At 53.6% G+C, this 27,222-nt stretch overlaps 1 protein-coding gene across 1 annotated transcript in view; it reads right to left on the bottom strand.

Moving 5' to 3' along the window:
• The window catches only part of LRP5 (LDL receptor related protein 5), a 136,077-nt gene extending 109,374 nt beyond the window's left edge, over positions 1–26,703 (bottom strand). The window contains exon 1 of the mRNA XM_064364661.1: positions 26,501–26,703. Within this exon, the coding sequence (XP_064220731.1) occupies positions 26,501–26,582 (82 nt within the window). The 5' untranslated portion in view covers positions 26,583–26,703. The remainder of the gene's footprint in view (positions 1–26,500) is intronic.
• Positions 26,704–27,222: the final 519 nt, after the last annotated feature.

A 27,222-nucleotide genomic window follows, 5' to 3' on the forward strand; every position in this document is an offset into this window, starting at 1 on the left:
TGCCTGTCTCTACTGAAAATACAAAAAATTAGCTGGGTACAGGGGCAGGCACCTATAATCCCAGCTACTCTGGAGGCTGAGGCAGGAGAATCCCTTGAACACAGGAGGTGGAGGTTGCAGTGAACCGAGATCATGCCACTGCACTCTAGCCCGGGCAACAGAGTGAAACTCTGTCTTGAAAAACAAACAAACAAACAAAAATTAGCCAGGGGTGGTGCCGGGCACCTGTAATCCCAGCTACTTGGGAAGCTGAGGCAGGAGAATCACTTGAACCCAGGAGGCGGAGGTTGCGGTGAGCCGAGATTACATCACTGTGCTCCAGGTTGCGTGACAGAAGGAGACTGTCTCAAAAAAAAAAAAAAAAAAAGCTGGGACCTGTGGCTCATTCCTGTAATTCCAACACTTTGGGAGGCCTAGGCAGGTGGATCACCTGAGGTCAAGAGTTGGAAACCAGTCTGGGCAACATGGCAAAACCCCATCTCTACTACAAATACAAAAACCAGCTGGGCATGGTGGCGCTCGCCTGTAATCCCAGCTACGTGGGAGGCTGAGGCAGGAGAATTGCTTGAACCTCGGAGGGAGAGGTTGCAGTGAGCTGACATTGCACCACTGCACTCCAGCCTGGGCAACAGCAAGACTCCATCTCAAAAAAAAAAACAAACAAACAACCATGAGTAATGTTATATGAACTTCTTCCCAATGGAAATGCAGGTCATTTGTTGAAAAGGCACCATGCACACTGGCAGGCTGGCTTCCCCTGAGACCATCTTCTTTTGCCTAGTTTCCCAGTTGGTTTAATCGAGTATAGAACACTTTCTTCAACCCCGGATTCAAGCAGCCCTGCTCGGCACAAACTCAGTACACCCCACAATCCACTGTGGGTTCTCAACACTATTAGGGGAATGTGAGGGGGCAATTCAGATCTACAGTAGGTGCATGTCTGCCACTCCCAGAAAGCCCTGCCGCTGGCAAGTCAGTGTCAGAGAAAGGCCAGCCCGTGCCCACTCCTGCCTTGAGTACCAGGACCTGTCATCAGTCCCCACGAGAGCAGAATCAGGAGTTTGAAAACCCAAGTGCCAACAATCTCATTTTAACCCATGTAAGCATATCCAATATTTATATATAGAATTCATAACAGATGTCTGGGCTTCCATTCCAATAGCCTGTATTTTACACTGTTTATTTACATGGTTACACCAAACAAGACTCAATTCAAGGTAACCCAATCCTTTGCTACTATACCAAAATGAGCAGCATTTTCAGCCCATGCCTTATTTATATTCACCAAGCGTTACACTGGGCCTCCAAGTGTTCATCAGAGCAAGCTGCAGCCTGGACACAGACTAGGGGTTAATCAGTCAGGAATGACCCTGCGTCCAGTGCCAGCACGATGGGGGAGACTGAGAAATGGAAGGCTTCAGGATCCACAGTCCAGGAGCCCGCATGCTAGTTGTGCAGGACATACACACACATACACACGCACATTCACACACACAATCACACAAGAAAAGGTGGAATGAACACAGGGACAGGTAGTGCCTATATCCCGGGGATGAATAAGCTGACTGCAGGTGAACCAGGCAGGCTTCCTGAAGGAAGAAGACCTACCTGGCTGTGGGTGGAGTGGGCAGGCTTCCTAGACGGGGAAGATCTGGCTGTGGGTAGAGTAGGTAGGCTTCCTGGAGGAGGAAGAGCTGGCTGTGGGTGGAGGAGGCAGGCTTCCTAGAGGAGGAAGAACTGACTATGGGTAGACCTAGCTGTGAGTGAAACAGGCAGGATTCTTAAGGAGGAAGACCTGGCTGTGGGTGAACCAGGCAGACTTCCTGGAGGATGAAGAGCTGACTGTGGGTGAACCAGGCAGGCTTCCTGGAGGAAGAAGAGCTGAGTGTGGGTGGACCAGGCAAGCTTCCTAGAGGAAGAAGACATGGCTGTGGGTGGACTAGGCAGGCTTTCTAGACAGGGAAGATCTGGCTGTGGGTAGAGTAGGCAGGCTTCCAAGAGAAAGAAGAGCTGACTGTGGGTAGACCTCGCTGTGGGTGGACCTGGCAGGCTTCTTGGAGGAGGAAGAGCTGGAGCATCGAAGGACAAACATGACTTGGTGAATGCTGAGCACGCCCTGGCCTGATCCCAAGATGCAGTTATGCACTCAAGTTAGTTAATTCTACTCACAATGCCTCACAAACAACTTCCCTGACACCTGACACAGCTCTGGGCACCTTCTAGCTTTGGTTCCTCAAAGCGGGTATTCACACTACCACCCTGGGCACCTCCTCACACCCCAACCCAAGGACAGGAGTTCTGCCAGATACCAAACCTCCAGGGACACCTGGGTCCGCTTCCGGGCTCCTCTTGGTCTAACTGTCCACCCTGCGTCAGCACAACATGCCGAAAACAAGGCTTTGTGATCCGCCCCGATGTCTGGGAGAGCGAGTCCCTCCAGACTCATCGCCTGGGCCACCCTGGGCCCATTCTACCCCGGACACATTCTACAGTCAGCTCCCCAAGTGCCACAAAGATCAATGTTAGCGTTTTTATGGCATTTGATTTACAGTTTTTACAATGTAAAAAAAGATGCCACAGCTCAACTGACAGATCTGGGATGATGCTGCCTGCACTACTGTTTGTGGTCAAGAAAGTCTGGTTTTAATCGTTTATTAAATTGTGGTGGGAGATGGATGGCGGCAGTGGTTACCAGCAACGTGAATGTTCTTAATGCCACTGAACTGCACACTTACAAATGGTTACAACGGGAAGTGTTGTATATATTTTCACCACACTTAGAAATAGGTAAATGCAGGCCGGGCATGGTGGCTCACACCTGTAATCCCAGCACTTTGGGAGGCTGAGGCGGATGGATCACCTGAAGTCAGGAGTTCGAGACCAGCCTGACCAACATGACGAAACTCTGTCTCTACTAAAAATACAAAATTTAGCCGGCTGTGGTGGCACATGGTTGTAATCCTAGCTTCTCGGGAGGCTGAGATGGAAAATCGCTTGAACCCGGGAGGCAGAGGTTGCAGTGAGCTGAGATCACACCATTGCTCTCTAGCCTGGGCGACAAAAGCGAAACTCTGTCTCAAAAAAACAAATAAACAAATAAAATAAAATAAAAATAGGTAAATGCAAACTCACGGTGTAGTAATATTACACACTATTATGAGCTACGAAAAAGAATGACTTGGAACTACAGTTAGAGCTCTCATTCAGGAATTTGTTTTAAATGTGGGTTGGTCACTTAGGCATGTACACAACATTTCATGTTCAAATATTCCTAGATTTGGACAGTGAGCGCCCTCTGAGCTGGCTCTCATGTCCTGGAAGTCCCCACTAGTCCTCAGGACTTCTTTGCTTTCTTTCACAGTAAGATGCCCCACGCTCAGCTTGTACCTTTCCCTGTCCCAGCCCTAGAACCAGCTTCTTCGTGGACAAGCTCTGGCTCCTTTGGGTTGAGAATGGTATTCAGAAACCCAGACCTGGGCACTGGTGTGCTCACTGCTACTTGGGGTCATTGCTTCTAGACCTCTCTGCTGATGGAGGTAGGAAATACACATACAGTCCTCATTCTTCCCCGATTCCCTACTTGAGCTCACCTACTTGCTAACATTTATTTATATCCCCCAAATCAAACCTCGCAGCACTTTTGCAATCATTCACAGACTTGCAGAGCGTGAAAAAACTGAGTCACCATCACGCGTTCCCAACTGAGGTCAACTAAGGCCACAACGCCCCATCTTCCTGCTCTGTCTCTCAGTGTGTAAGCGAGTGTCCTCCTCTTGGTCTAGCTAGTTCCATGCTTTCCACGTCACTGTGCTTTCTAGGGGCAATTTTGCTGTGTAAAATGTCCCCGGCACATATGCTGAAGTTCTGTGGAGTGCTCCTAGGTGCACGAAGCTGCCCCATGCCTCGCAGAGAGAACGTGCGTGTTACAGGCTTCATTCAGATATGAGTTATTGCATAGTCGGCTGTGAACTTAATACTAATGAATCAACAACATATAGTAAATAAGGTGCTTTTTAGAGACAGGGTCTCGCTCTGTCACTCAGGCTTTAGAAAGCAGTGGTGTGACCTTGGCTCACTTCAGCCTTAACCTTTTGGGCTCAAGCGATCCTCCCACCTCGGCCTCCCAAAGTGCTGGGATTACAGGTGTCAGCCACTGCGCTCAGCCTAAATAAGGTGTCTTTAAATAGAAACACATGTAAGATAAGGTTATAGGTGTGGTGGCTCATGCCTGTAATCCCAACACTTTGGGAGGCTGAGGTGGGAGGATCACTAGAGGCCAGGAGTTTGAGACCAGCCTGGGCAACATGGCAAGACCTCATCTCTATAAATATATGTATTTTTTATTTAGACAGGCGTGGTGGTGCAAGCCTGTAGTCCCAGCTACTTGGGAGGCTGAGGTAGGAAGATGGCCTGAGCCCAGAAGGTCAAGTCTGCAGTGACCCATGACTGTATCACTGCACTCCAGCCTGGGGTGACACAGTAAGACACTGAATAAAAAAATTAAAAAAGACAAGGTCCCATATCAATCAGTTGGCAAAAACGTTATAACCCGAGGCTCATAGGAACCTAGCCCCGTGTTTCTCCTAGGAGCAACGGTTCATTATTCAATAATGCAGTGTTCACAGTGACTTTATAGAGCACGACTACCAAGAATACCAAGAACCGACTGTACACATGTATACACACACTTTTATTTTATTTTTTGAGACGGAGTCTCGCTCTGTTGCCCAGGCTGGAGTACAATGGGGTGATCTCGGCTCATTGCAATCTCCGCCTTCCAGGTTCAAGTGATTCTCCTGCCTCAGCCTCCCGAGGACCTGGGATTACAGGTGCACACCCCCACAACTGGCTAATTTCTATATTTTTAGTAGAGACGGGATTTCACCATGTTGGCCAGGCTGGTCTCGAACTCCTGACCTAATGATCCGCCCGCCTCAGCTTTCCAAAGTGCTGAGATTACAGGTGTGAGCCACCAAGCCTGGCTGCAACTTTTTGTATTTTTAGTAGACGGGGTTTCACCATGTTGGCCAGGCTGGTCTCAAACTTGTAACCTCAAGTGATCTGCCTGCCTTGGCCTCCAAAAGTGCTGGGATTACAGGTGTGAGCCACTGTGCCTGGCCTGCTTCTTTAAATGCCAGGCACCAAGCAACATTTGTGCAGTGGGACAGGAGGAAAGAACAGGAAGGAGAGGGCACTGCCAGCCCCTGCACCGACTCTGTTGATCAATCTGGCGGCAACGGCCATCTCCGTCTCCTGTCTTCCAACCCGCGAGTACCTACTTCAGTCCTCTCAAATGTCCTTCTGTAAAGTTTTATTATTTTTTGCATATGGGCCTTGCACATTATTTCTCAGCTATAATCCTACATAGTTTATATAAAATTCAAACCACATTTAAAAAAATAAAACTAGCATGCTGATAACAGAGCCTGTACATTCTCACGGACTTTATGATAAAACATGAAACTTCAGATACTTAGAGTGGGGCAGGGACAGGGCTGAAGGCTGCCTGGAAGCCTCTCCATCCCCGAGTCAGCAGGTCCTGTCTCCCCTTCAAGAGGAAATGTGTGAAAAAGCACTGATCTGGCTACAACAATGGGGACCAAGGAGAAATCTGCATAACTGTCAAAGTCCAAGTGAGCTGGTCCCCTCCATTCTGAGCACAGCAAAGTTCAGTCTCTCCAAGAACCATACGCCTGTTTGCCAAGAATGAAGTTCAGGTGTCTACAAGTGGCTGAAAATACTCATTGCTGGGCCATTAACAACGTTCTTGGCAAAATCATCCCTCAGCTTCTTGTGGAAATTTCTTAAGGTAGAAGAAACAGGAAACAACCAGACTCGCTTTTATGCGGACAGTTCCATGAAGCCAGGGACCTTCCTCACCCCCACGTCTCCATCCCCCGCACGCAGCTCACGCTATGTTCGACATCTACGCGTCTCTCCTACTGGGGTGGCGGTGGCCACCCAAACCCTCATGCAGCGACAACGACCACAACTTTGGCAACACGATTTCATGTTTTTCCTTGGGCTTTGACCCAAGTCGGTGACACAATTCTGCAGTTGTCTAAAGATTCAGAATGAGAGACTTGACATTTACAACAATAATAAAATGTTGGGTTTCCTTTAACCAAGCACATGTCTGCCTTTTACAGGAAGCTCCGCAAGCTTGAGCCGGAGTAGGGTGCCTGCTGACATCTCCAAGCACCCCGGAAACAGCTCTACTTCCCTACTTCCACCTTGGCTGAACTATCTATAAGACCCCCAATTCCCCCAACATCCCTCCATACGTTCCTCCATCCACCCAGGGACCTGCTCAGCCAGGAGGTCTCTCCTGCCCACCCCCCAGCCTGGCCTCAGCCCCCAAGGGCTCTCTACATGAATCCCACCCGCCAGAGTAGACCAAGTCTCTGATAGATCCCACCCTCACCACTCCATGCCTCTGGCCAGTCCCATCCCCCCAAAACTGGTCTCTACACCCAGCTGATGAATACTTGGCTGAATGTGACCTGGCCTCCAGGACCCAGGTGAAGCTCATGTCCTCAGTAAGCCCGCCCAGCTCAGCCTGCCTCTGTACCTTCCCCACACCTCACCTCCTCAGGGCAGGCATGGCTGATGCCACCCAATGGAACCTGGTGCAGAGCAGGGCTGCTACCTGCAGAGCAAGGCCAGTGCTAGGGACGTGAGCCACTGATGCCCACCATGGATACACCCCTCCCATTCCAGGTGCTGTCTCATCAAGAGCCAGTGAGCCGCTGACATCTGCATGATAATAATGAATACATACCACATTTTGCTTCGAATCCAGAATGGATGTGGCTAGGGTTGGCATCTGACTGTTGGGAAAGGACAGTCTGCCTCTTCCCAAACCAACTTGGATCAGAAAAAGCTTTTCTTAGGACCACAAGAGCGGAGGAGCTCAGGGGCAGACAAAATGAAGCCTGGCTGCAGAAGGCGGGAGAGTGGGGCCTCCAGACACGGGTGGGGAGAGAGGAGGCCTGGAGCTGCAGCCCCAAGGTCTGTGCACATCCCGTGCTGCAGAATAACACTACCTCTTCCAGCCTGGACCCCCGCTTCCCTCTCCCAGCCCAGCCACCCACACAGCACCCCACTCCCCACACACACCTCCCATCTGCCCACCTCACACCCCACCAGCTTGGGCTCCCAGTGCCACCTGGAGCCTGCCCTCGGCCTCTCAGCTCAGCCACCCCCATTCCTGTTGTCCCCTGGTCCCCCATCCAAATCTCTCTAATCCTAACGCACACACTCGCACACTCAAACTCAAATTCACTCACACATACATACACATACACACACACACACACACACACACACACACACACACACACACACACAGCCTAGAAGAAAACCATAATTAACCGAGGTCCAGGTAAGTTTCCCGAGCAGGGACCACATTTCAAAGGTCAGGGAAGCAGGCGAACAAGAAACATACAGGGGGCACGTTTGGGGGTGGAACAGGAAATAAGAAATCACTTGCGAAAGATAAAAAGAAAATGAGGTAGCTGGTTTCAGACCCCTCTGAGCACAGAGAACGGAACAGGCGCCTGCTGGCCTTCACTCAGCAGGGAGATGGGTCGGGCAGGTCCCTGCTGCCCCACTGCAGAGTTGGGGGCTGTGGCTCTGACACCAAGGCCCTGGGACAGGTGGGGAGGCAGCTGTTCTGGTGCCTGTGCTCTGGGCAGGGCCTGGCCCCACAGGGGAACTGGCCCAGGGCTCTGCTTGGCTACTCTGGGAAGTTCTGGGAGACAAGCAAAGGACTGGCTGAGTCGCTCTATATGGCCCAGATGTGACAAGTGTGAAGAAGCCACACCAAAGCAAGGTGACAGAACAGTATTGGTGACGTCAGGTATCAGCCTCATCCATACCTGCTCTCTCTTCCCATCCAGTAAAGGATGCCTAGGTAAAGGGAGACAAGGCCTGGAGTATAATTACCATTTTAAAGACTCTGAGAAGTCCTGCAGTGAGGAAACCTAGTTCACTTTCTCTCCCCCAGGATTTCCCAACTATACGTGATCACAGAACATTTTTCGTTTCAACTCAGGAAACACATTTTGAAAAACACCGGCCTAGAGGCAGAAGTGAAATGGAAAACACCAAAGTAAAACTGAAGAGGAGGTGCTGGGCAGAGAGCGGTCGGAGGCGCCCTGAATCTGGACCAGTGGAGATCCCCAACTCTGCACACTCCCCTCCCTGGGCCCAGACCACCTCCCCCCATTTCCTGGATAAGAAGGCTAACGTGCAGCAGGGTGAAGGGTTTGCCCGGGCCACACCCCCGGGCTCACCCCACACCAACAGCGAGCCATTGACTTCTTTAACTTTTTTTTTTCCAAAGGTAATTCAACTGAGAGCCAGTGACTTTCTTGATGTGGCTACTGTGGAACTGTTTGCAAACTAATTACCCCAGATACAAATGACAAATGATCAGCTATAAAGGACTCACGGGTCTCTGTGACACGGCTAGTGCCATGCAGAACAAGAATGACCCCTAAAGACCAGAGCCCCCCCCAGGCAAGTCCTCGCCTCCCAGACCCAGAACCCCATGGAGCCCACCAAGGCTTCTTCACAAGCACTGTCTCGGTCGGGCTGAGATTCCAGCAGTGGGAGGAAACACCCGTGCACCGGAGCCAGTAATCAGAAGCAGATCACCTTTTCCAAAGCCCAGGCTGTTAACGGAATCCATCGTTGACCGGAGCAGGGGTCTACTACGGAATACTGTGGAGCAGAGATCTTCCTGAGAGAAAGCGCTTTTCCCTGAAAGCCTTGTCCTCTACTGATTATGTTTTCATTGGGTGAATGTCTGTATCTCATTGCAGTGGCCGTGCACATGCTGACAAGGGGCTGGGGGCCAGGTGGGGAGTCGACGCTCAGGGCCTGGGAGGGAAGAAAATAGGCCACCAGGGCTCCCCAGAAGGCATGTCTCTCACTAACACGTGTGCACACACACTCTGCAAGCCCTGAGTTAGCAACTGTGGAATGTGACCAGCTCCGTGATCCTGGGACAAGCTGCTAGGGACTATGACATTTGATTGATGTCTGCAAATGGGTGTTTTCACTAATTAGAAGGTTTAGAGCAGAGTGGAGAAAAATATGTATTTCAGAGTCCCAGTCTGACCTGCCAGAAACCAGCCCGTTGCTAACATTCTTATTTTCAACAAAATATAGCATTCTGATTACATACCATCTTGGTTCCACGCCTCCTGCCTTGCCAAGCCCCCGGAAGCGGCCCAAGGCCATGGCAAAGAGTGCGAGGAACGGTCCCAGGGTGGAGACTCACTCAGGGATGTCAGTCAGTGGGGGGCTGATGGCCCACGGGAGACCAGCAGTCATCATCCTCTCCTTGGGACAGTTGGGTAGCTCTCTCCCAGGGTCATGTGGCCACTCAGGTTCATATGGGAGGAGAGAGGAGAGGCAGAGCCCAGCAGAGTGGCTCCGATGTCACTGTTCCCTCCAGGCCTCAGTGTCCTCATCCATTAAATGAGCAGGCTGAGGTCTGGAATGACAAGGAGTGCTTGAACTTACTGAAATGCACAGGAGGCTGTTCGCTGATTTATTTTATGGATGGAAGAAAACACTTTTTTAATTCAAGTAGCAACTAAGAGGCGGGCACTGAAGCCACCGTCTGCCAATTCCTAGTTTTGCCTGCATGAAATTGAGCAGGTTAATTGACCTCTCCCAGCCTCAGTTTCTTCACCTATAAAATGAGGGTGGTGATGGCCCCCAGCCCACAGGGCAGCTGGAAGGATTAAAGAAATCAAACATCTCTTACAGCCTGCCTGGCACACTCTGATACACAACAAATGTGAGCTATTTTTATCTATGAAGTCTAGATTTCATATCTTGGGTGTTCTAAAGCGGGATCCATTTATTTAAAAACAAGGATTTTCATTAAACACACACCCCACATAAAGCAACCCCTTGGAGACTACTCTTAACTCAGGCCAGTATCGGAACTACCCTAACTACAAGCTTTATACAGGTCTCCTGGCTGTCCTTCAGATCCAGCTAAGCTGGTGCTTTTTTTTTTTTTTTTTTGAGATAGAGTTTAGCTCTTGTCGCCCAGGCTGGAGTGCAGTGGTGCAATCTTGGCTCACCACAATCTCCGCCTCCCGGGTTCAAACGATTCTCCTATCCCAGCCTCCCGAGTAGACGGGATTACAGGCGCCTATACCATGCCCAGCTAGATTTTGTATTTTTGGTAGAGACGGGGTTTCACCATGTTGGCCAGGTTGGTCTAATGAACTCCTGACCTCAGGGGATCCACCCACCTCGGCCTCCCAAAGTGCTGGGATTAAAGGCATGAGCCACCACACCCACCCTAAGGTGGTACTTGTAAAGTACTATGCACATGTGTGTGTGTGCATGCACACAGGTAGGAAGGGGGGGCTCACGGATCCCTCAAGAACCCCACCCCTGCAGTCTCAAGTCACGAAGCGGCAGATGGGGCAGCCGAGGAAGGTCTGTGCCCCATTGGACTCTGGTGAAGCCGCCAACTCTACCTGTGCACTGAGTCCTTCAGACTGGGATACCCTTTGGGTGGGGGCCAGCATTTGATGCAAGAAAGACAGACAGAAAAAGAAAAGGGTGAGTTCGACTCCAGGTAACAAAGACAGTACCAAGTCTCAGAGTCCACAAACGCCAGGCAGATGGAAGCGTTCAGTGTGAGGCCACACAGCAAACTCAAGGATCCAGGGACAGAAGTGCAGGCTGGGGTGCCCCTGAGCCAGGACCCTGAAAATTACCACCAGGGGAAAGGAGCTGCCAAACCCCCGACAGTCGAACGGACTGGCACAGACCCGTGGTTTCCACCGAGGTGGGAGGAGGTGGGACGTCCCAGCCCCTCCCCCATGCCTGCTGCAGAGGGAAGGGCCCGGTTCCCCTGTGTGGTTACAAAGATCTCATTGTTCTTCCCCACAGAGAGGAAACTGGAGGGCTGAGCTCAGAATGCATTTCGGAATTGGCAGAAAAGAACATCTGGGGAAGGAAACACATTTCAGAAACAAACATACCTTTGTACCAGCTTTTATTTTCTTTAAGCGTTGAAAAAAATAATAATAATAAAGCCATGCCAAATTTATCATCACTCTACAAAATCCCTTTATTGAGCAAAACGTGGCGGCTCCGCTTTCAAATGATCTACTGTTCCTGGAAAATTGCAGCGGTGTGGATGCCAAGACCCGAGGGCCACCATCAGCAGCCAAACAAAAGATGCCACCTCGGGCTCCATGACACTGTCCCATGCCAGGGAACTGGGCAGATTTGGCGAATGCCACGGTTTGCCTTTAACCCCTTGCCTCTTGGTCTCAGGGGCTGGCATTCTCTGAGGAACTGGCATTCTCAGTTCTAACTACGTATGAGGGTTTGGGAGCTGCCAGCAAAGTCAGTGTTGAGGATGAGCTCTGATTGTCTTGGAATCAAGCTTAAATGTCGGGTCTTGAAGTTAAAAGGAATTTGGAGAAGCTGAGCGCTATGGTTCTGCAGGCCCTGAGTGAACTCTTCCACCAAGCATTCATCATGGACTGACAGCTGCGAGGGGCTCTACAAGCAGGTGCACGGGATGAAACCGACTCCCTCCGGGGGAAACCTGGAGGGAGCTCCCTCTTTTTCCTAAGGCACCTGGCCTCGCTTCATGGGTCCGTACCTTCCATGCCTGCCATACTTTGAGTCTCGTGCAAGAGTCACTCCCAGTTCCTGACTTCACTCAGTCCTCACAGGAGGTGCAACTACTGTCACCCCATTTTACAGATAGGGAGACTGACCCACAAGGGGACCAAGAAACCCACGCAAAGTCACACTTGGCTGATCAGTGACAGGAGAGATCAAATGCCCGGGTTCTTTCTGCAAGAGTTAAATTGTTTTCATGCTGCCTAAGGGGGCAGCCGAAAGACCCTTGGATATCTTTGCAAAAAGAGTCAAGCACAAGAGCTGCAGCCAGTGGGTCAGATCCACGGAGGCCCGGGTGACACTGCCTAAACCTGGAGGGATGCTTGTCCCCTCCTGACCTTCATCTGGGTCCCCTCAGAACTGCAGCCTCCCAGGACCTCAGCACAATCCAGGTCCTGTGCTCCAGGACAAGCCCTCTGTCCCCGGGACAATGAGGAAACAGGACTAAGAGCAGCTTGCTGCAGCCCAGCACCCAAGCTGCCCCCTGCTCAGGGGGCAAGAACCATCCTGGGAAGGACTCGGATTTGGAGGGGAGCCTGGGAGGCCAGCGAGGCAACAAGCCTCTCCTGCTCATGGGTGGGGGGATCCCACCCCAGACCTCCACCTGCTGGGGTGGGCAGGGACAGGCAGCACAGCTTGGTGAGGGCAGATAACCCCCACGTTGGCCAATGTGAGGGCAGGACACATGGGCTCCAGCCTGGCCCCACCATCACTGCACAACACCAGGCAAAGTCCACGTTCTCTTCAGCTGGGTGTTGACATCTGCAGGACAGGGGCACGGGTGTACAGAGCACTGAAGCCACAAAGCAACCTAGAGTGAGACTCCAGGCCTCCCTGGGGACCCCTCCCCACCATGAGGGCCACGCAGGCTTGTGTGCTGCAGGGCTCCAGTGTGGAGACACACGTCTCCTACCCAACCAGGCTAACACTCCTGTAGCCGAGCCGTCCCACCTGGGCTCACAGCTGGAGGGCCAGGAGCGCAAGGCTTTGCAGGATCTGCTCTCATCCCAGAGGCAACAGGGAGCCACAGCAGGCTGTAGGAAAGGGTGGCACCCCCCTCCACTTCAGAGGCCCCACTTGGCACACAGACTAGAGAACACATCTCTCACTGACCACAGAGTGCCAACTGGGCACAGGGCCTGGTTGGCAGAGCAGGGCAAAGGCACTGACCATCCACGACCAGAGCGAGGGAAGCCGCGTGGGCAGAGACCTCAGGCAGAGGGGGATAGACCCTGGTGCTGGGCTGGCCCTGCCTTCAGCAGTGAAGCTGACTGGGGAGGCGCTGATGCAGGGGGCCAGAAAAGGCTGCTGGTCAGTTGTGGGGAGCCCCCCTCAGAGGAAGCAGCCAGCCGAAATGCAGAAGGCAGGGTCCCCTCAACAATGTCTTCTGAAAAGGAGGCAGGGACTGCTCTGGCAATACCTACGGATAGATGGTCAGCCCCCAGCCCCCAGTCATACCTCTGACGAAGCAGAGGCCCCCAGGGAGGGGCACACACAGGTACCTGCACCTGTTGCCCCAGACCCCTGCAGCCCACCTGACCCCATCCCACCAGGGCTTCAGCTACAAAATAATTGCCAAGGCCAGCTAGGCAAGGACACACACTCAGTACTGACTGAACAGGCTTCACAGTCATGAGCGCAACCCACAGGCCACGTCATGCACAGCTGAGATAGTTTCAGCCAAGCGGCCTTTCAGCAGAGTTGAACGAGTCCAGAGTCCCCGGCGGGTCCTCACCCTGGAGTAACAATTGTGATGCGATGGTGACCCTAACAGCTAACCGCCACTGAGCCAGGCCCTGAGCTAGGCACTTTCCAACACCACCTCTCTGCAGCCTAGGATGAGCCTGTGGGAGCATAGAGACCATTCCCTCTTACAGATGGGGAAACTGAGGCCTGGAAGAGTTAACATGCTTGTCCAAGACCGCAGTTAGGAGCGGGACAGAGAAGCAGGTCAGGCCGGAACGGGTGTGGGGGACCTGCATGTGCTCCTCTGGAGTCTGAGCAGATAGGCAGCCCCCAGGACCCTGACCCTGCAGCTTGCCACTGCCCCTCAGCTGTTCCAGCAAAACTCGGGGTAGGGGAAGGAGGCTGGGGACACCTCAGGTGTCCAAAACAGCAGCTTCTGCTTAGAGACCAGCGCTGCATAGTGACTGCTGCCCAGAAGCATACCCCAAGCCACCTGTGCCACCTGGGGTGACCTTCCAGCATGCCTTGGTGACCAAGCTGGCCTTAGGTACTGTGGGCAAGCAGGAGCAGGACAGCGACCACCCATCCTCCTCACACCCACACAAAGCAAGAACACGGCACTTCAACTGAGTGCGTCCCTCTTGGTCAAGGACCTCACGGATCACAGGGGTCGGGGCGGGATCCCAATTCTGTATTCCCATCTGCCCTCCATCCTGCTCTGCCAACACCAGCCATTGAGTCTGGGGGCATCCACGAACCTGTTCCCACCTGGACCCCAGTCCTCTGGGAGAGGCCCTAATCCCTGACTGTGGTGAGATCAGATCACTGGTTAAGTACCCGAAGGAGCCTTGGTGAGGGAGCTCCAAAGGCGGGAGGTGACGGGCATGGTGGTGTCCCAGCCCGGGCTGCAGTCCACCCTGATGGAGGAGGTCTGGGTCAGAACTGGGCTGTGCAGGGCACAGGAGCCCAGAGGAAGAAATGGTCACCTGGGGGTCTCTGTACAGGGCTCCCTGGACCCGCAGAGATGAGCAGAGCAAGGAGGCCACCTGGAGCCCAGCTCCTAGCACCCAGCGGCCCGGAGCCCAGCACCGGAACCCAGCACCTAGCACCCAGCGGCCCGGAGCCCAGCACCGGAACCCAGCACCTAGCACCCAGCAGCCCAGAGCCCAGCGCCTAGCGCCCAGTGACCCAAAGCCCAGCGCCTAGCACCCAGCGGCCTGGAGGCCAGCACCTAGCACCCAGCAGCTGGGAGCCCAGCGCCTAGCACCTAGCAGTGTGCCAGACCGGTCTGGATCCCAGATATCTCACATCGCCCTCCAAATCAGTCATGCCCAAGTCAGGGCCCTGCAGCCCAAGGGGCCATGAAGGTAGACTGGGTCCAAAAAGGGCCTTCGACACTGAGAAGCCAAGTGGCACCTCCACCAGCCTCTGCTCCTAGTGGGACCCACTCTGCTCGGCCAGCAAGCACAGCTGGGTGATGAGCAAAAGGGGCTGGTACTTAATAAACGTTGTTTTCTTAAGAGGATAAAACTTTTCAAAACAGGTGGAAATTTTTTGTTTTATTAAAACCGGTGGCCAGAAGGGGGGAAAGCGGCCCCTGTCCTGCCCTCCTGCCATGAGCCGTCCTCCACACACATCAAGCTGTTTGTTGCCCAGGCGTCTGCTGAGGCACAGGGGGCGGGTGAGAATCCATGAACCCTCGGCCAGCCATGGCTCTCTGGAGCTCTGCCCCAGGCCATTGGGGGACAGGCCGGGCAGCCTAGGGGCCACAGAGGGCAGAGTCCAGCCGGGTCAGCATATAGGTCCACACTGGGCACACGGTCTCAGAGCCACCCCTGTGAACGCAGCTCTCCCTATCCTAGCCCACTAGGTCCCGGGGATCTGTCCCACAGGGTGATACGCTGTCACAGACCAGTCCCGGAGCCATGGCGGTTCCACCCGAGGCCAGGTAGTCACCTGTTCCACAGGCACAGGCACAGGCAACGCCGCACTGGTGGCTGCTCTGTGGCAGGGCAGCTGACGGCACCAAAGCCAGCACATGCCCAGAGCGCCCTGCAGGGCAGGTCAGGAGTCCCCAGCTGCTCGCTCTTTGTAACCACAGCTGCAGTGGAGCCTACATGGCAAGGACTGTGGTGGCAGCGGTCACAGCAGCTGAATGAGTGTCCCAAGGGAGCACAGCCCAGGCCCAGGCATCCTGCGGCACCAGAGTAAACTCCCTGGGCCGCCTGAGCAGCGGCCAAGCAGCACGTGCACGAACTCCTGGGGGCACAACCTGGGAGGGTGACGCTCTCTTCATGTTCAAATTCTTAAGAACCCATTAAAAACATCATTCATTCAGTCACCTACTCCATAATTTTAACTCGAAAGTACCAAAGTAGCTAGGCGCGGAGGCTCAAACCTGTAATTCCAGCACTTTGGAAGGCTGAAGCAGGAGGATCACTTGAGCCCAGGAGTTCCAAATCAGCCTGGGCAACATGGCAAGACCCCATCCCTGCAAAAAAAAAAGTTTAAAAAAAAATTACCTGGGCATGGTGGTGTGTCCTGTAGTCCCAGCTACTCAGGAGGATGAGGCAGGAGAACCACATGAACCCGGGGGAAGGTTGAGGCTGCAGTGGGCTGTGATGGCACCACTCCACTCCAGCCTAGGCAAGAGTGAGACTCAGTCCTGAAATAAATTTTAAAAGTACCAGGCTGGGCGTAGTGGCTCATGCCTGTAATCCCAGCACTTTGGGAGGCCAAGGCAAGTGGATCACCTGATGTCAGGAGTTCCAGACCAGCTTGGCCAACACGGTGAAACCCTGTCTCCATTAAAAATACAAAAATTAGCTAGGTGTGGTGGTGGATGCCTGTAATCCCAGCTACCCAGGATGCGGAAGTTGCAGTGAGCCGAGATTGTGCCACTGCACTCAAGCCTGGGAGACAGAGCAAGACTCCATCTCAAAAAATAAATAAAAAGGACCAAAGCTTTTTAGTATAAACATTTATTATTCCATAATTCCTCTTTTGCATGATTAAAAATGTTTACATAAAGGTTTTTGGAAAACGGTGAGAATGCCAAGTGAAGGAAGCAAGCACCTGAGCCGGCGCCCCCGCCATGACATCTCATGAATCTGGGCTATAGGGGCTTGGCAGGTACCATGTGGACCTGGGACCTCAGCCAAGTCCCTTTGGGGTACACTAGGTTTCCCACACCCCAGAAACATGGGCTCTTACTGCAGGAGGCGAGGGCTCCCTCACACTTGGCCCCAGAAGCTTTATGTCATTAGCCAGACAGGTGTTCTACAGTCTGGGTTAGATTTGGGGATGGCAGAGGGAGCTGATGCCCAGCAGAATTTGAGTCGCAGGAGGTGAGGATGGGTAAGATCTGCTGCCTGGACAGATGATGCCTTGGGCGGCCTCAGAACAGTTATTGATCATCTACCAGACATCACACTAGAGGCAGAAGGACACAAAGACAGCCCCTGTCCTCAAGGCCCTCCCAGGCTGGGTGGACCATGGAAGGTTCCAGACGGATCTGGCCAGAGAAATGCCCACACCAGGGGCAGAAGATGGGCAGGCCTGCTCAGGGCAGCACGGCATGTCAGGCCAAAAAGTTCTGATGCTGGATTATGGGCACAACTTTCTGAGAAAGGAAGGACATGATGAAAACTACCTTGAGAAAAATTACTCTGGCCAGAGCGTAAGATAAATGGGCAAAGGGAAGGTTCCAGAAAGCAAAGAGACCAAGTAAAAGCTGATGTCATCTGCTCTGAATCTAGCCTTTCACAGAGTATGCACTGCAGGGGCTGCAGGTGAAGCCTCAGAGCCCAGGGGGTCTGACTGGAGGGGAGGGTGGGGATAGGCTTTTGGGTGGGCAGGGGCAGAGTCAGGGCCTGTGTCTACAGTTCGAGAAAGAGCAGGCATGGATGTCAGCTCGGAGGCTCCAGCTGCAGTGAGGAGGAGGCCAGGGCAGCATGGCCACACCCACATCCAGATTCCTTTTGGGAACCAAGTACACTCTGGGAGAAAGTTTGGAGAAATGACCTGTACCCACAGAAGCAAGCCCCAGGACGTGTCTTGCTCCAAAACCACCTCATACAGTGAGGACATTAAGCTTCAGGTCCCCTCGAGGAGACAGCCTGCTTATTCCTGGCACAGAATCCAAGGTGGCCAGAGCCTGAAAGGCACCCAGCACCCAGCACCCAGCCCAGCGTGTTCTGGCCATGGCCATGCGCTTGGATAGCTATTAATGCCCCGTTGAGCAATTTCCTGAGAGCTTTGCCAGGCAGGTACCGCCTCCCCATCTGGGCTAATAGAGGGGTGCATCCCAGGGAAGAAATGAAAGGTGCCCACATTTTGCTCTGGAACACACTAGGGGAGGGGAGTGATAATAATTCTATTTGCCCTCAGGCTAATGCTAAAATTAGAGTGCATTAGAGTTTCTTTCTTGAGCGCACACCAGAGTGAGTCGGGCAGTAGGAGTGTCTCGGGGAATTCGGCACGAAGGGCACCTCCAGAGCTCTCCACAATTGTCAGCAAAACCCACAAATGTCAAGGCCGGCTCTACCGCACCCGGCAGATGAATTCACTTCCACAGCCTGAGACCGCCAGCTCATCAGAGGCCACTTAAAATCCAGCCCTCTGACACCTGTTGGATATCACCATTTACCATCCCCATATCAAGAGATCAAAGGATGGACCCTGATAGGATGGCTCTGAAGTTCACCACAAAAGAGTAAATGTGCAAGAAGAGCCAACACATTTTTTGAAAAGGACAGTGAGGTGGGAATTTGTACAACTGATCTCAAAATATAGTCTGATGCTTCAGAGATGGAGACAGCAGCATTCCAGTACCAAAAGACACCCACAGGCAGTGGAGAACAGGGAAGGTTCTGGAATCAGGACCCAGGTATCTGTGGACCCTGCACATGAAAGGGCAGCATTTTCAATGAATGGACAGAATTGACCATCCTACCAAGGTGTTGGACAACTCCCTATTCACTGGCCAGACCCCTACCCTCATGCCATATACCCAAAAAAAAAAAAAAAATCAGAATAATGTCTGAATGTAAAACACAAAACAGTTAACACTCCTGGAAGAAAATAATAGGGAGGAACAAGGGATAGGAAAAAACCCATAGGGAAAAGAAGAGGTGTGATTACATGAAGCTTTTTAATGCCTTTATGATAATGTACTGCCAGAAAAAAGGATGAAGGACTAGCTACAGACCAGCAGTGAAATCTGAAACAAACAGAAAAAAGAATTAAAGTCCACACTAAATAAAGACCTCCCACAAATCAATAAGAAAAAGACAAACAAGCCAGACATGATGATTTACGCCAGTAATCCCAGCACTTTGGGAGGTGGAGGTGGGTGGTTCACTTGAGGTCAGGAGTTCTAGACCAGTCTGGCCAATATGGTGAAACCCCATCTCTACTAAAAATACAAAAATTAGCCAGGTGTGGTGGCGCACGCCTGTAGTCCCAGCTACTTGGGAGGCTGAGCCAGGAGAACGGCTTGAACCCGGGAGGCGGAGGCTGCAGTGAGCTGAGATCACAATCATGCCATTGAACTTCAGCCTGGGAGACAGAGCTCTGTCTCAAAAACAGAAAAATAGGCCAAGGATAAGTGTAGGCAATTTGCAGAAAAATAAATACCAATAAACCAGAAATGAGGGTTGTGCAAGTCAAAAGGTGTTATAATTTTTAACCAAACTGGAACCAAAGAAAATACCAAAAACCAAAATCTGGTAATTGCCAGCATCAGAGAGGATGTAGGAAAGTATGTGTTCTCATAGATGCTTGCAGGTATGAATTACAGCCTTTTAGGAGTTATGTATGTACGTGTGTATGTTTTGAGCCAGGGTCTCGCTCTGTTGCCCAGGGTAGATCTGTTGCAGTGGCATGATCATGGCTTACTGCAGCCTTGACCTCCTGGGCTCAAGAGATTTTCCCACCTCAGCCTTTCAAGTAGCTAAGACTACGGGAGTGGGCAACCATACCCAGCTAATTTTTTAATTTTTTTGTAGAGATGGGGTCTTGCCATGTTGCCCAGCCTGGTCTCGAACGCCTGGACTCAAGTGATCCTCCTGCCTCAACCTCCCAAAGTGCTGGGATTACCTGGGTGAGCCACCATGCCTGGCCTCAGTATCTTCAAAAACATAAATGGCCGGGCGCGGTGGCTCAAGCCTGTACTCCCAGCACTTTGGGAAGCCAAGGCGGATGGATCACGAGGTCAAGAGATCGAGACCAGCCTAGTCAACATGGTGAAACCCCGTCTCTACTAAAAATATAAAAAATTAGCTGGGTATAGTGGCATGTGCCTATAATCCCAGCTACTCAGGAGGCTAAGGCAGGAGAATTACCTGAACCCAGGAGGCAGAGGTTGCGGTGAGCTGAGACCGTGCCATTGCACTCCAGCTTGGGTAACAAGAGCAAAACTCCATCTCAAAAAAAAAAAAAAAACCATAAATGGACACTCTTTGACTAGGAATGTATCCCATAAAAACACTTATACACATGCAGAGACACACGAGCACGCATGCCTTGTAATAGCAATGAAGGCTGGAAAAACTCCTCAATCAGGTAAATGCTGTAAAGTGCACCAGTGTACCACGAAATGGCAACTGGCTTTTAACAAGAGCAAAGATATAAAAATAAAAGTACAAAGTAGGGTGTGGTAGCACACGCCTGCAGTCCCAGCTACTCGGGAGGCTGAGGCAGGAAGATCCTTTGAAGAGCTGGAGGCCAGCCTGGGCAACAGTGAGAAAAAATAAAATTAAATAATAATAATAATAAAATGGGCTGAGCACAGTGGCTCATGCCTATAATCCGAACACTTTGGGAGGCTGAAGTGGGAGGATCACTTGATGCCAGGAGTTCAAGACCAGCCTGGACAGCAAAGCAAGACACCCGTTTCCACAACAAATTTTTAAAAATTAGCCAGGCAGGCTGGACACAGTGGCTCACGCCTGTAATCCTAGCACTTTGGGAGGCCAAGGCAGGCAGATCACTTGAAGTCAGGAGTTCGAGACCAGCCTGGCCAACATGGCAAAACCCCATCTCTACTAAAAATACAAAAATTAGCCAGGCATGGTGGCAGACACCTGCAGTCATAGCTACTGAGGCACAAGAACTGCTTGAACCAGGGAGGCAGAGGTTACAGTAAGCTGAGATCTTGTTTCAAAAATAAAAAAAAAATAAAAAATAAAAGGAGTGAGGCGCTTCAGGGTGAGGGAGGGCACAGAAGGAGTGTCTCTTCTGAGGCACTTTCAATCCCTACTGGTCCAGAGGCCTCAGGATCCTGAAGGAAGAAAAATGTAAAGCCCCATGCTAGGCGAGGCCATGGAGATTGGAATCAGCTCGTTCCATTTTACAAAAAAAACGAAACTGAGGCCCCAAGGCCCCACAGGGAGGAGGGAGGGGGCTCTGAGCCCTACGGAGCCCCGGAAACCTGCAATGGGGTGGAGTGGAGCCTGAGCCGCCCCCACCAGGCACCTTCTTGGGAGAGGAGCTGTTATCATATCCTTGAAGGGGCCCTTGAGACCCCACAAAGGCTAAAAACCACTTTCCTCCTTGAGTGGACCTTCACCTCAGTTTAACCACAAGAAAAATTACATTAAGGCCAGGCACAGTGGCTCACACCTGCAATCCCAACACTTTGGGAGGCTGAGGCGGGAGGATGGCTTAAGCCCAGGAGTTCAAGAGCAGCCTGGGCTACACAGTGAAACCCTGTCTCTACAAAAAATAAACAAAATAAGCTGGGCACACCTGTGGTCTTAACTACTTGGGGGCTGAGGTGAAAGGATTGCTTGAGCCCAGGAGCTAGAGGCTGTAGTGAGCAGTGATTGCATCACTGTACTCCAGCCTGGGCAACAGAGCAAGACTCAAACAATTAAATCTCAAAAAACATTACATTAAGGCAAACTAAAAGCAGATGTTTAAAAAAAAAAAAAAATATATATATATATATAATTAAATACACTCCAATAAAGCAAATAAGAAAATACCCAGAAACAACAATACCCCCACTCCCAAGACAACTTCCCAGGGGGTCCACAGCAGGAGACCCCAAGCACGAGGGACAGAGAACAGTGTCCCTGTGGCAGAACCTCCAGCCCATGAGGCTCAATCAGAAAATGAGGCTCCTGGCACACTGAGAGCAAGAGGCACAGCAGCCATGGCTCTGGCACATGAGGAGCCAGGCCACCAAAGCCAACTGCCCCCTACAAGGCATCAGGCAAACCAGGACAAACTGGAAACCAGAGACCGGAGCCGGAGCACAGGGACTACCACACAGGGCTTGGGAATGAGCAGGGACCTCGGAGCGCCACCCGGGTGCATAAGAGCTGCCCGTCTGCATATGCCTCTGCATGGCTTAGGGGCACAGGGACACTCCACCCCCAACCCAGGAAGGCAGCCCCCCCACTTACCCAGGTGGGGCAAGAAAGGATAATGCCAGCATCCAGTTCGGCTCCTAACTCAGAGCTCTGGGCCCCCTCGGGGGCAACCAGCACAGAGCTCAGACCCCGAATATCTTCACCCACCTCCTGGTCCCCACCTAGACAAGAGTGCTGGGGACTGGCTCTCAGTCACACCCTCGAGGGCCTCTTCAAAGGACACTGAATGTTCCCGGGGAAGGAGCTCTTGGCCCTCAGCTCCCTTACCCGGGACACCAGCTCTTGGGACCCCACCAGCACATGCAAGGTGGACACCATCGTCCCAATTTTGCAGATGAGGAAACTGAGGCTGAGGGCCAGCGCATGGCTCTCTAGAGCTGAAGAGAATGCAGAGAGCAACCAGAGCCAGCCAGTGGGTCCCTGGGGCAGGCTGGTCGCAAGCCACAGCTGCCTCTGCCTGTCACACTTGGGCCATGCTGCCCCCAGGACAGCCCTGTAGAGCGGCCTGGCATGAAGCCCACACCCTGCTGCTTCCTGAACAAATAAGTGAACGGGGCCACCAAGCCAATGAGCTGGATGCAGCCCCAGCTTCCGCCAGGGCCTCCCCAACAGACTCCCCATTTGGAGATCGCATTAAGTGTCCTCGAGGCCTCACAAACCACAAATGTCCAGCTGTCGCACGGCTTCTGTAACCTGAACTTGGCCCTTACTCTTACCCTCCCAGCACATCTCTCAGGGCCCAGGCCTCTCCTCTGAGAGGCCAGCACTGACTCCCCAGCTCGCCCCCATCACCTGGCTCGTTCCTGGACCTCGGCAGGAAAGTCTCAGGCCAGATTCTCCTACCGGCCACCTCCACCAGAATGCATGCGCCCGGCTCAAGCTGCTGGGAGACGCAACCGACCACAATCAATCCAATCCGTGGATGAACTGACAAATATAATGTGGTCCCTCCATACAGTGGAATATTATTCAGCCACAAAAAGGGCTGAAACAGGTCGGGCGCAGTAATCCCAGCACTTTGCGAGGCCAAAATGGGCAGATCAGTTGAGGTCAGGAGTTCAAGACCAGCCTGGCCAACATGGTGAAACCCTGTCTCTACTAAAAACACAAAGATTAGCCAGGCGTGGTGGGGGGGGCGGTGCCTGGCATCCAAGCTACTCAGGAGGCTGAGGCAGGAGAACGGCTTAAACCTAGGAGGCGGAAGTTGCAGTGAGACAAGATCGCGCCACTGCACTCCAGCCTGGGTGACAGAGCGAGACTCCCTCTTTAAAAAAAAAAAAAAAAAGGGGGGGCTGAAACGCCCATAGGTGGTACTACTTGGATAACCCCTGAAAGTGTTACAGTAACCAAGGAAGTCAGCCATGAAAGATGACAGACATATCGACAGAGGATGTATCATATGAGACCATTTATACACAACACCCCAAACAGGCAGAGCTATAGAGGCAGAAAGCAGACTGGTGATCACCAGGGCATCGGAGGAGAGGGAATGGGAAGTCACTGCATAATGGGTATGGGTTTAATTCTGGGGTGATGGAAACGTCTCATAACTTGATAGAAGAGATGGTTGTAAACATTGTGAGTATACTAAATGCCCGCCTTGTTGACTTTAATTTCATATTATGTAACTTTCATCTCAATTAAAAAAAAATCAACTCCACCTTTCACCTAGGAAAGATCTGGCTTCGGGTTGCATTCCCTATCCCTCCTGCCTAAAGCCTTCCAGAAGCTTCCACTGCCTTCTGGATCACAACCAGACACCACAGCATGATCTGGCCTCTAAGGACCTCTCACAGGACACCCCAAGGCTGAAGGCACACCCTGGGCCCACGTCTGCAGAGCTGCACAGCTTGTTTCCCATCCTCCCCTCTACATGGGATGCCCTGATAATGGGGGCCGGGTATTATCTGCCATTCTGTCGCATTCAACCCCAGCACTTTATACGGTGGCAGACACCAAAGCAAAACGGCAACAACGTTACACAGGGCCAGGTGCACGTTAACTCACTGAATTCATGGTAGGAAAGATTCTTATCCCCATTTTATAGGTGAGAAAACTGAGGCATACAAAGGTAACGTCAGCTTCCCAAGCTTCCCAGCACAGCAAGTGGCCAGGCTGGGATCAGACTTTTGACACCGGGGCTCTGTCCACAGTGCTAACTACTCCTGCCCCCGGGGGCTGTGGCAGAGTGAGTCAGTCAGTAGACTGGATGTCCAAGGTCACACAGGAAAAATCCAGACTATTGCAATAACAGCCTCTAGACTGGGCAGGACCAGCAAGATCAAGGACTCTGACAACCAACTGTGCTCACTGCAGTTCTGCGGCCAGTCCCAGGGCCTGTCCCACACCTGGGCCAGGAATGGGGCTAAAGGTCTCACACAGGGCATTAGGGCTCCACACAGTCTAGGAAGGAAGCGGGGCGAGATGACAGAAACTGGTGTCCGAAGTCAAACAGCTACCAAGCATGTAAACCCAGCTGGGTCTGACCCCGAAAACCCCCTCAGCCCTGCTACCGGTCGCTGCAAGGGAGAAAGCAACTGGGAGGCCTCACCTGCCTGCACCCCGACCCCCACCCCATCCCTGTGAGTTCTACTAAATGACTGAGCAGTGACACAGCGCGCTGAAATTAAACGGGTTCCAAAAACGACAGGAAGCACGAGGTGGATCTCCCCAGAAAAGTGCTGAACAAATGTTGGATTTAGTTCACCCGGGAATTTCTTGGAAATGAACAGGGGAGTTAAACGCAGGGGGCCCTGCTTTGGAGGGGACTCTCAGGGCGCTCCACAGGGCACTCCGGCACTCCGTTAACCCCACTCAGCCCTGCTGGGCCCTCCCAGAGGGCGGGGCCTTGGCCTTGGGCATCGACAGGAGGCGCCTCCCAGGGGAGAGGGGGTGCCTGCTAGACAGGCCAGCCCTGGAACAAACACTCGGGTCCGGGAGGAGAGAGGCCTAGGGCTTGGGAGCTAGGGAAGTTCTCAGCGCTGGGGCCACTAGAACAAAGCCATTTCCTTGGGTTCACAGCTTCAAATTGCAACAGGAAGCAATCAGGAAAAATAATCTGCTGCCCACTTACTGGCTTCGCTGGGGACCGAGATACAGATTTTCTGTAACTCACACAGAAAATCAGGGCCACAACATACAACAGTTCTGCAGAAAGATTCCTCCCTTGCCTTCCATTTTAGGATGGGATCACCACATTCGCTGGGGCCCCAGGACTCGCGCCTAATGTTAAAATAATCAACTCTATTTTTGCCTCATACACAACTGAACTCCACAGCTGTAATTCTTTCTACTTGGGGCCCGAACCACATGGACGACAGGCATTTGATTCCAGCAACATCACCCCAAAACGTGCACAAAACCCAAAACTGCAATGAGGTGAAAGGCAACGTGGTAGGCTTAGAACCCCCCCACACACACACACACACTTTAAAACAGCTTCCCCAAAATCCCTTTTGCCTCCTTGATCCAGGCATTTCCGGAAAAAGGAGAGGCGCTGGCCTGTACTCCCTAGATACTGTCACTGTTTTGTCTTCACCTTGTTTTGCTAACTCCAGACAAGGCCCCAAAATGTAAACACGCTCCTGAGGCAGATTTGGGGTGAAACTGTCCACAGAATCTCTAGGCTTGGGCCAGAGGCAGGAAGGACTTGAAGCAAACGCCAGGCTCCTCCTGTTCCTCACTGCCCCCCACACCTCCGGGCAAAGGCTGCCGCCTGGGGGAAGAGACTACAGAGTCACCCCGCTGCACCATCCACACTGGAAATACTCAGGGAGACAGCTGTTTGCCTTAAGGAGGTCCAGACAAAGGGCCCGAGGTCCTCCCGCCGAACTGCCACAGACAGAACAGGAGACCCGGCGCGCACAGGCACTAGCGGCTGTGCCACTTGGCTGGCCATACTCCAGAAAAACAAAACACGCACATCCGAAGAGAATGATTTAGGTAGCAAGAGGCTTGCTTCAAAAACCACATGGCAATCTCCAAATTAAAAGAACATGTGTAGCGTTTCACAACTGCTTAAGTTTCCTGAGTCCTCCTGACCTCAAACTCCACCCCTTGGGAAACACCAAAAGTTGGAGAGAAAGTTCCCCGGCCCTACCTCTCCCCACGGGCGTGTACCACTGAGGCACGAGCCTGCCTCCCCACCGCCGCGCGCAGCCGACCCAGGGAGGGACGCCATCTGGGGCCCCGGCGGCCACACGGGGCGTTCGGGGTCGCCCGGGCACCTGGCAGGTGTCAGTCCGCCTGCAAACCCACAGCCACGCGGCTCAAGGGGGAGCAGCGCCACCCGGCCAGGCCGCCCCGCGCCCGGGCTCAGAACTTTCTCGCGGCAACTTCAGCCCGTCCTCGCAGCACTCAGGCCGGCCGCGCGGCCGCTAGAAACGGGCTTTCGCGAAACGGCTCCCCGGGCCAGGCCTGCCTCTGGGCCCCAGGTCCCCGCTCGGTGCCCGGCCCGGGCTCGGCTCCCGGCTTCTTCCCGCGGGCGGGGCAGGTGAGGACCCGCCCGCGCCGCACCTGGCGGAGCCGGCGCCGCCCGCGCGCCCTCCTCGCCGGCCCAGGACGCGGCGTCCCCGGGAAGGGCCCGGGCGGGGAGACAAAGGGCCCGCGCGCGGCGGGGACTCCGGAGACGGCGGGGGGGTCCCCGGCGCGCGCCCCGACTCGCCGAGCGGCTTCCGAGGCGGCGGCGGCGGCGGCGGCGCCCGCGCACTTGGCCATTGTCCGAGCGGCCCGCGGCCCCCGGCCGGCCCGCGCCCACCTACCCGCGGCGGGGGCCGGGCGGCCACACAGCACCAGCAGCAGCAGCAGCAGCGGCCACGGCGGCCGGGGCGGCGCTGCCTCCATGTTGTCCGGCGGCCGGACGAGCCCGCGCCGCGCTCACTCGGGCTCCATGGCGCGGCGGCGGCTCCTCGCGCGGCTCCCGGCGCCTCCGCCTCCCCCCTCGGGCGCCGCGGACCAGGACGACTGGGAGGAGGAGGGAGCAGGGCGCGCGGGAGCGGAAGCCGCGCCGCGTCTCCGCCCCCCGCCACCGCCCGCGCCCCCCGCGCCGGCCGCGCCCTCCCGCGGGCGCCCCTCGGAGCCGTCCGGCGGCTCTGGCGACCCTGGCGACCCAGGTCCCCGCGGCTCCTCCCCGCGCTCCCCACCCTGCCCTGGGGGCGCCGCCGGGAGGCTCGGCACGGGGCTGGGGCGCGGGTTTCCGCCTTGCGGGGTTGGCCCGGCGGCTGACCAGGGCCGGAGGCAGATGTGCCACCTGTGGAGCCTTTATGAGTGGGGAAACTGAGGCAGGGCGGGGTTGCCCAAGGGCGCACAGCGAGGCAGTTTTAGGGAGGGAAGCCTGGGGCTCCATGGGGCGCCCCGGACGCTCGTTCTCACCTGTGGAGGGCAGAGGAGGGGACGGGACAGAAGGGCATGAAGCTGTCCGGCTGGGAGTGGAAGTGGGTTTGAGGTTTTGCTTTAAACTAAATGTGTGCCCTCTGCCTTAGTT

Source organism: Aotus nancymaae, unplaced genomic scaffold, assembly GCF_030222135.1.
Source record: "Aotus nancymaae isolate 86718 unplaced genomic scaffold, 86718_ANA_hifiasm-v0.15.2.pri h1tg000059l, whole genome shotgun sequence".
Classification (NCBI taxonomy): domain Eukaryota; kingdom Metazoa; phylum Chordata; class Mammalia; order Primates; family Aotidae; genus Aotus; species Aotus nancymaae.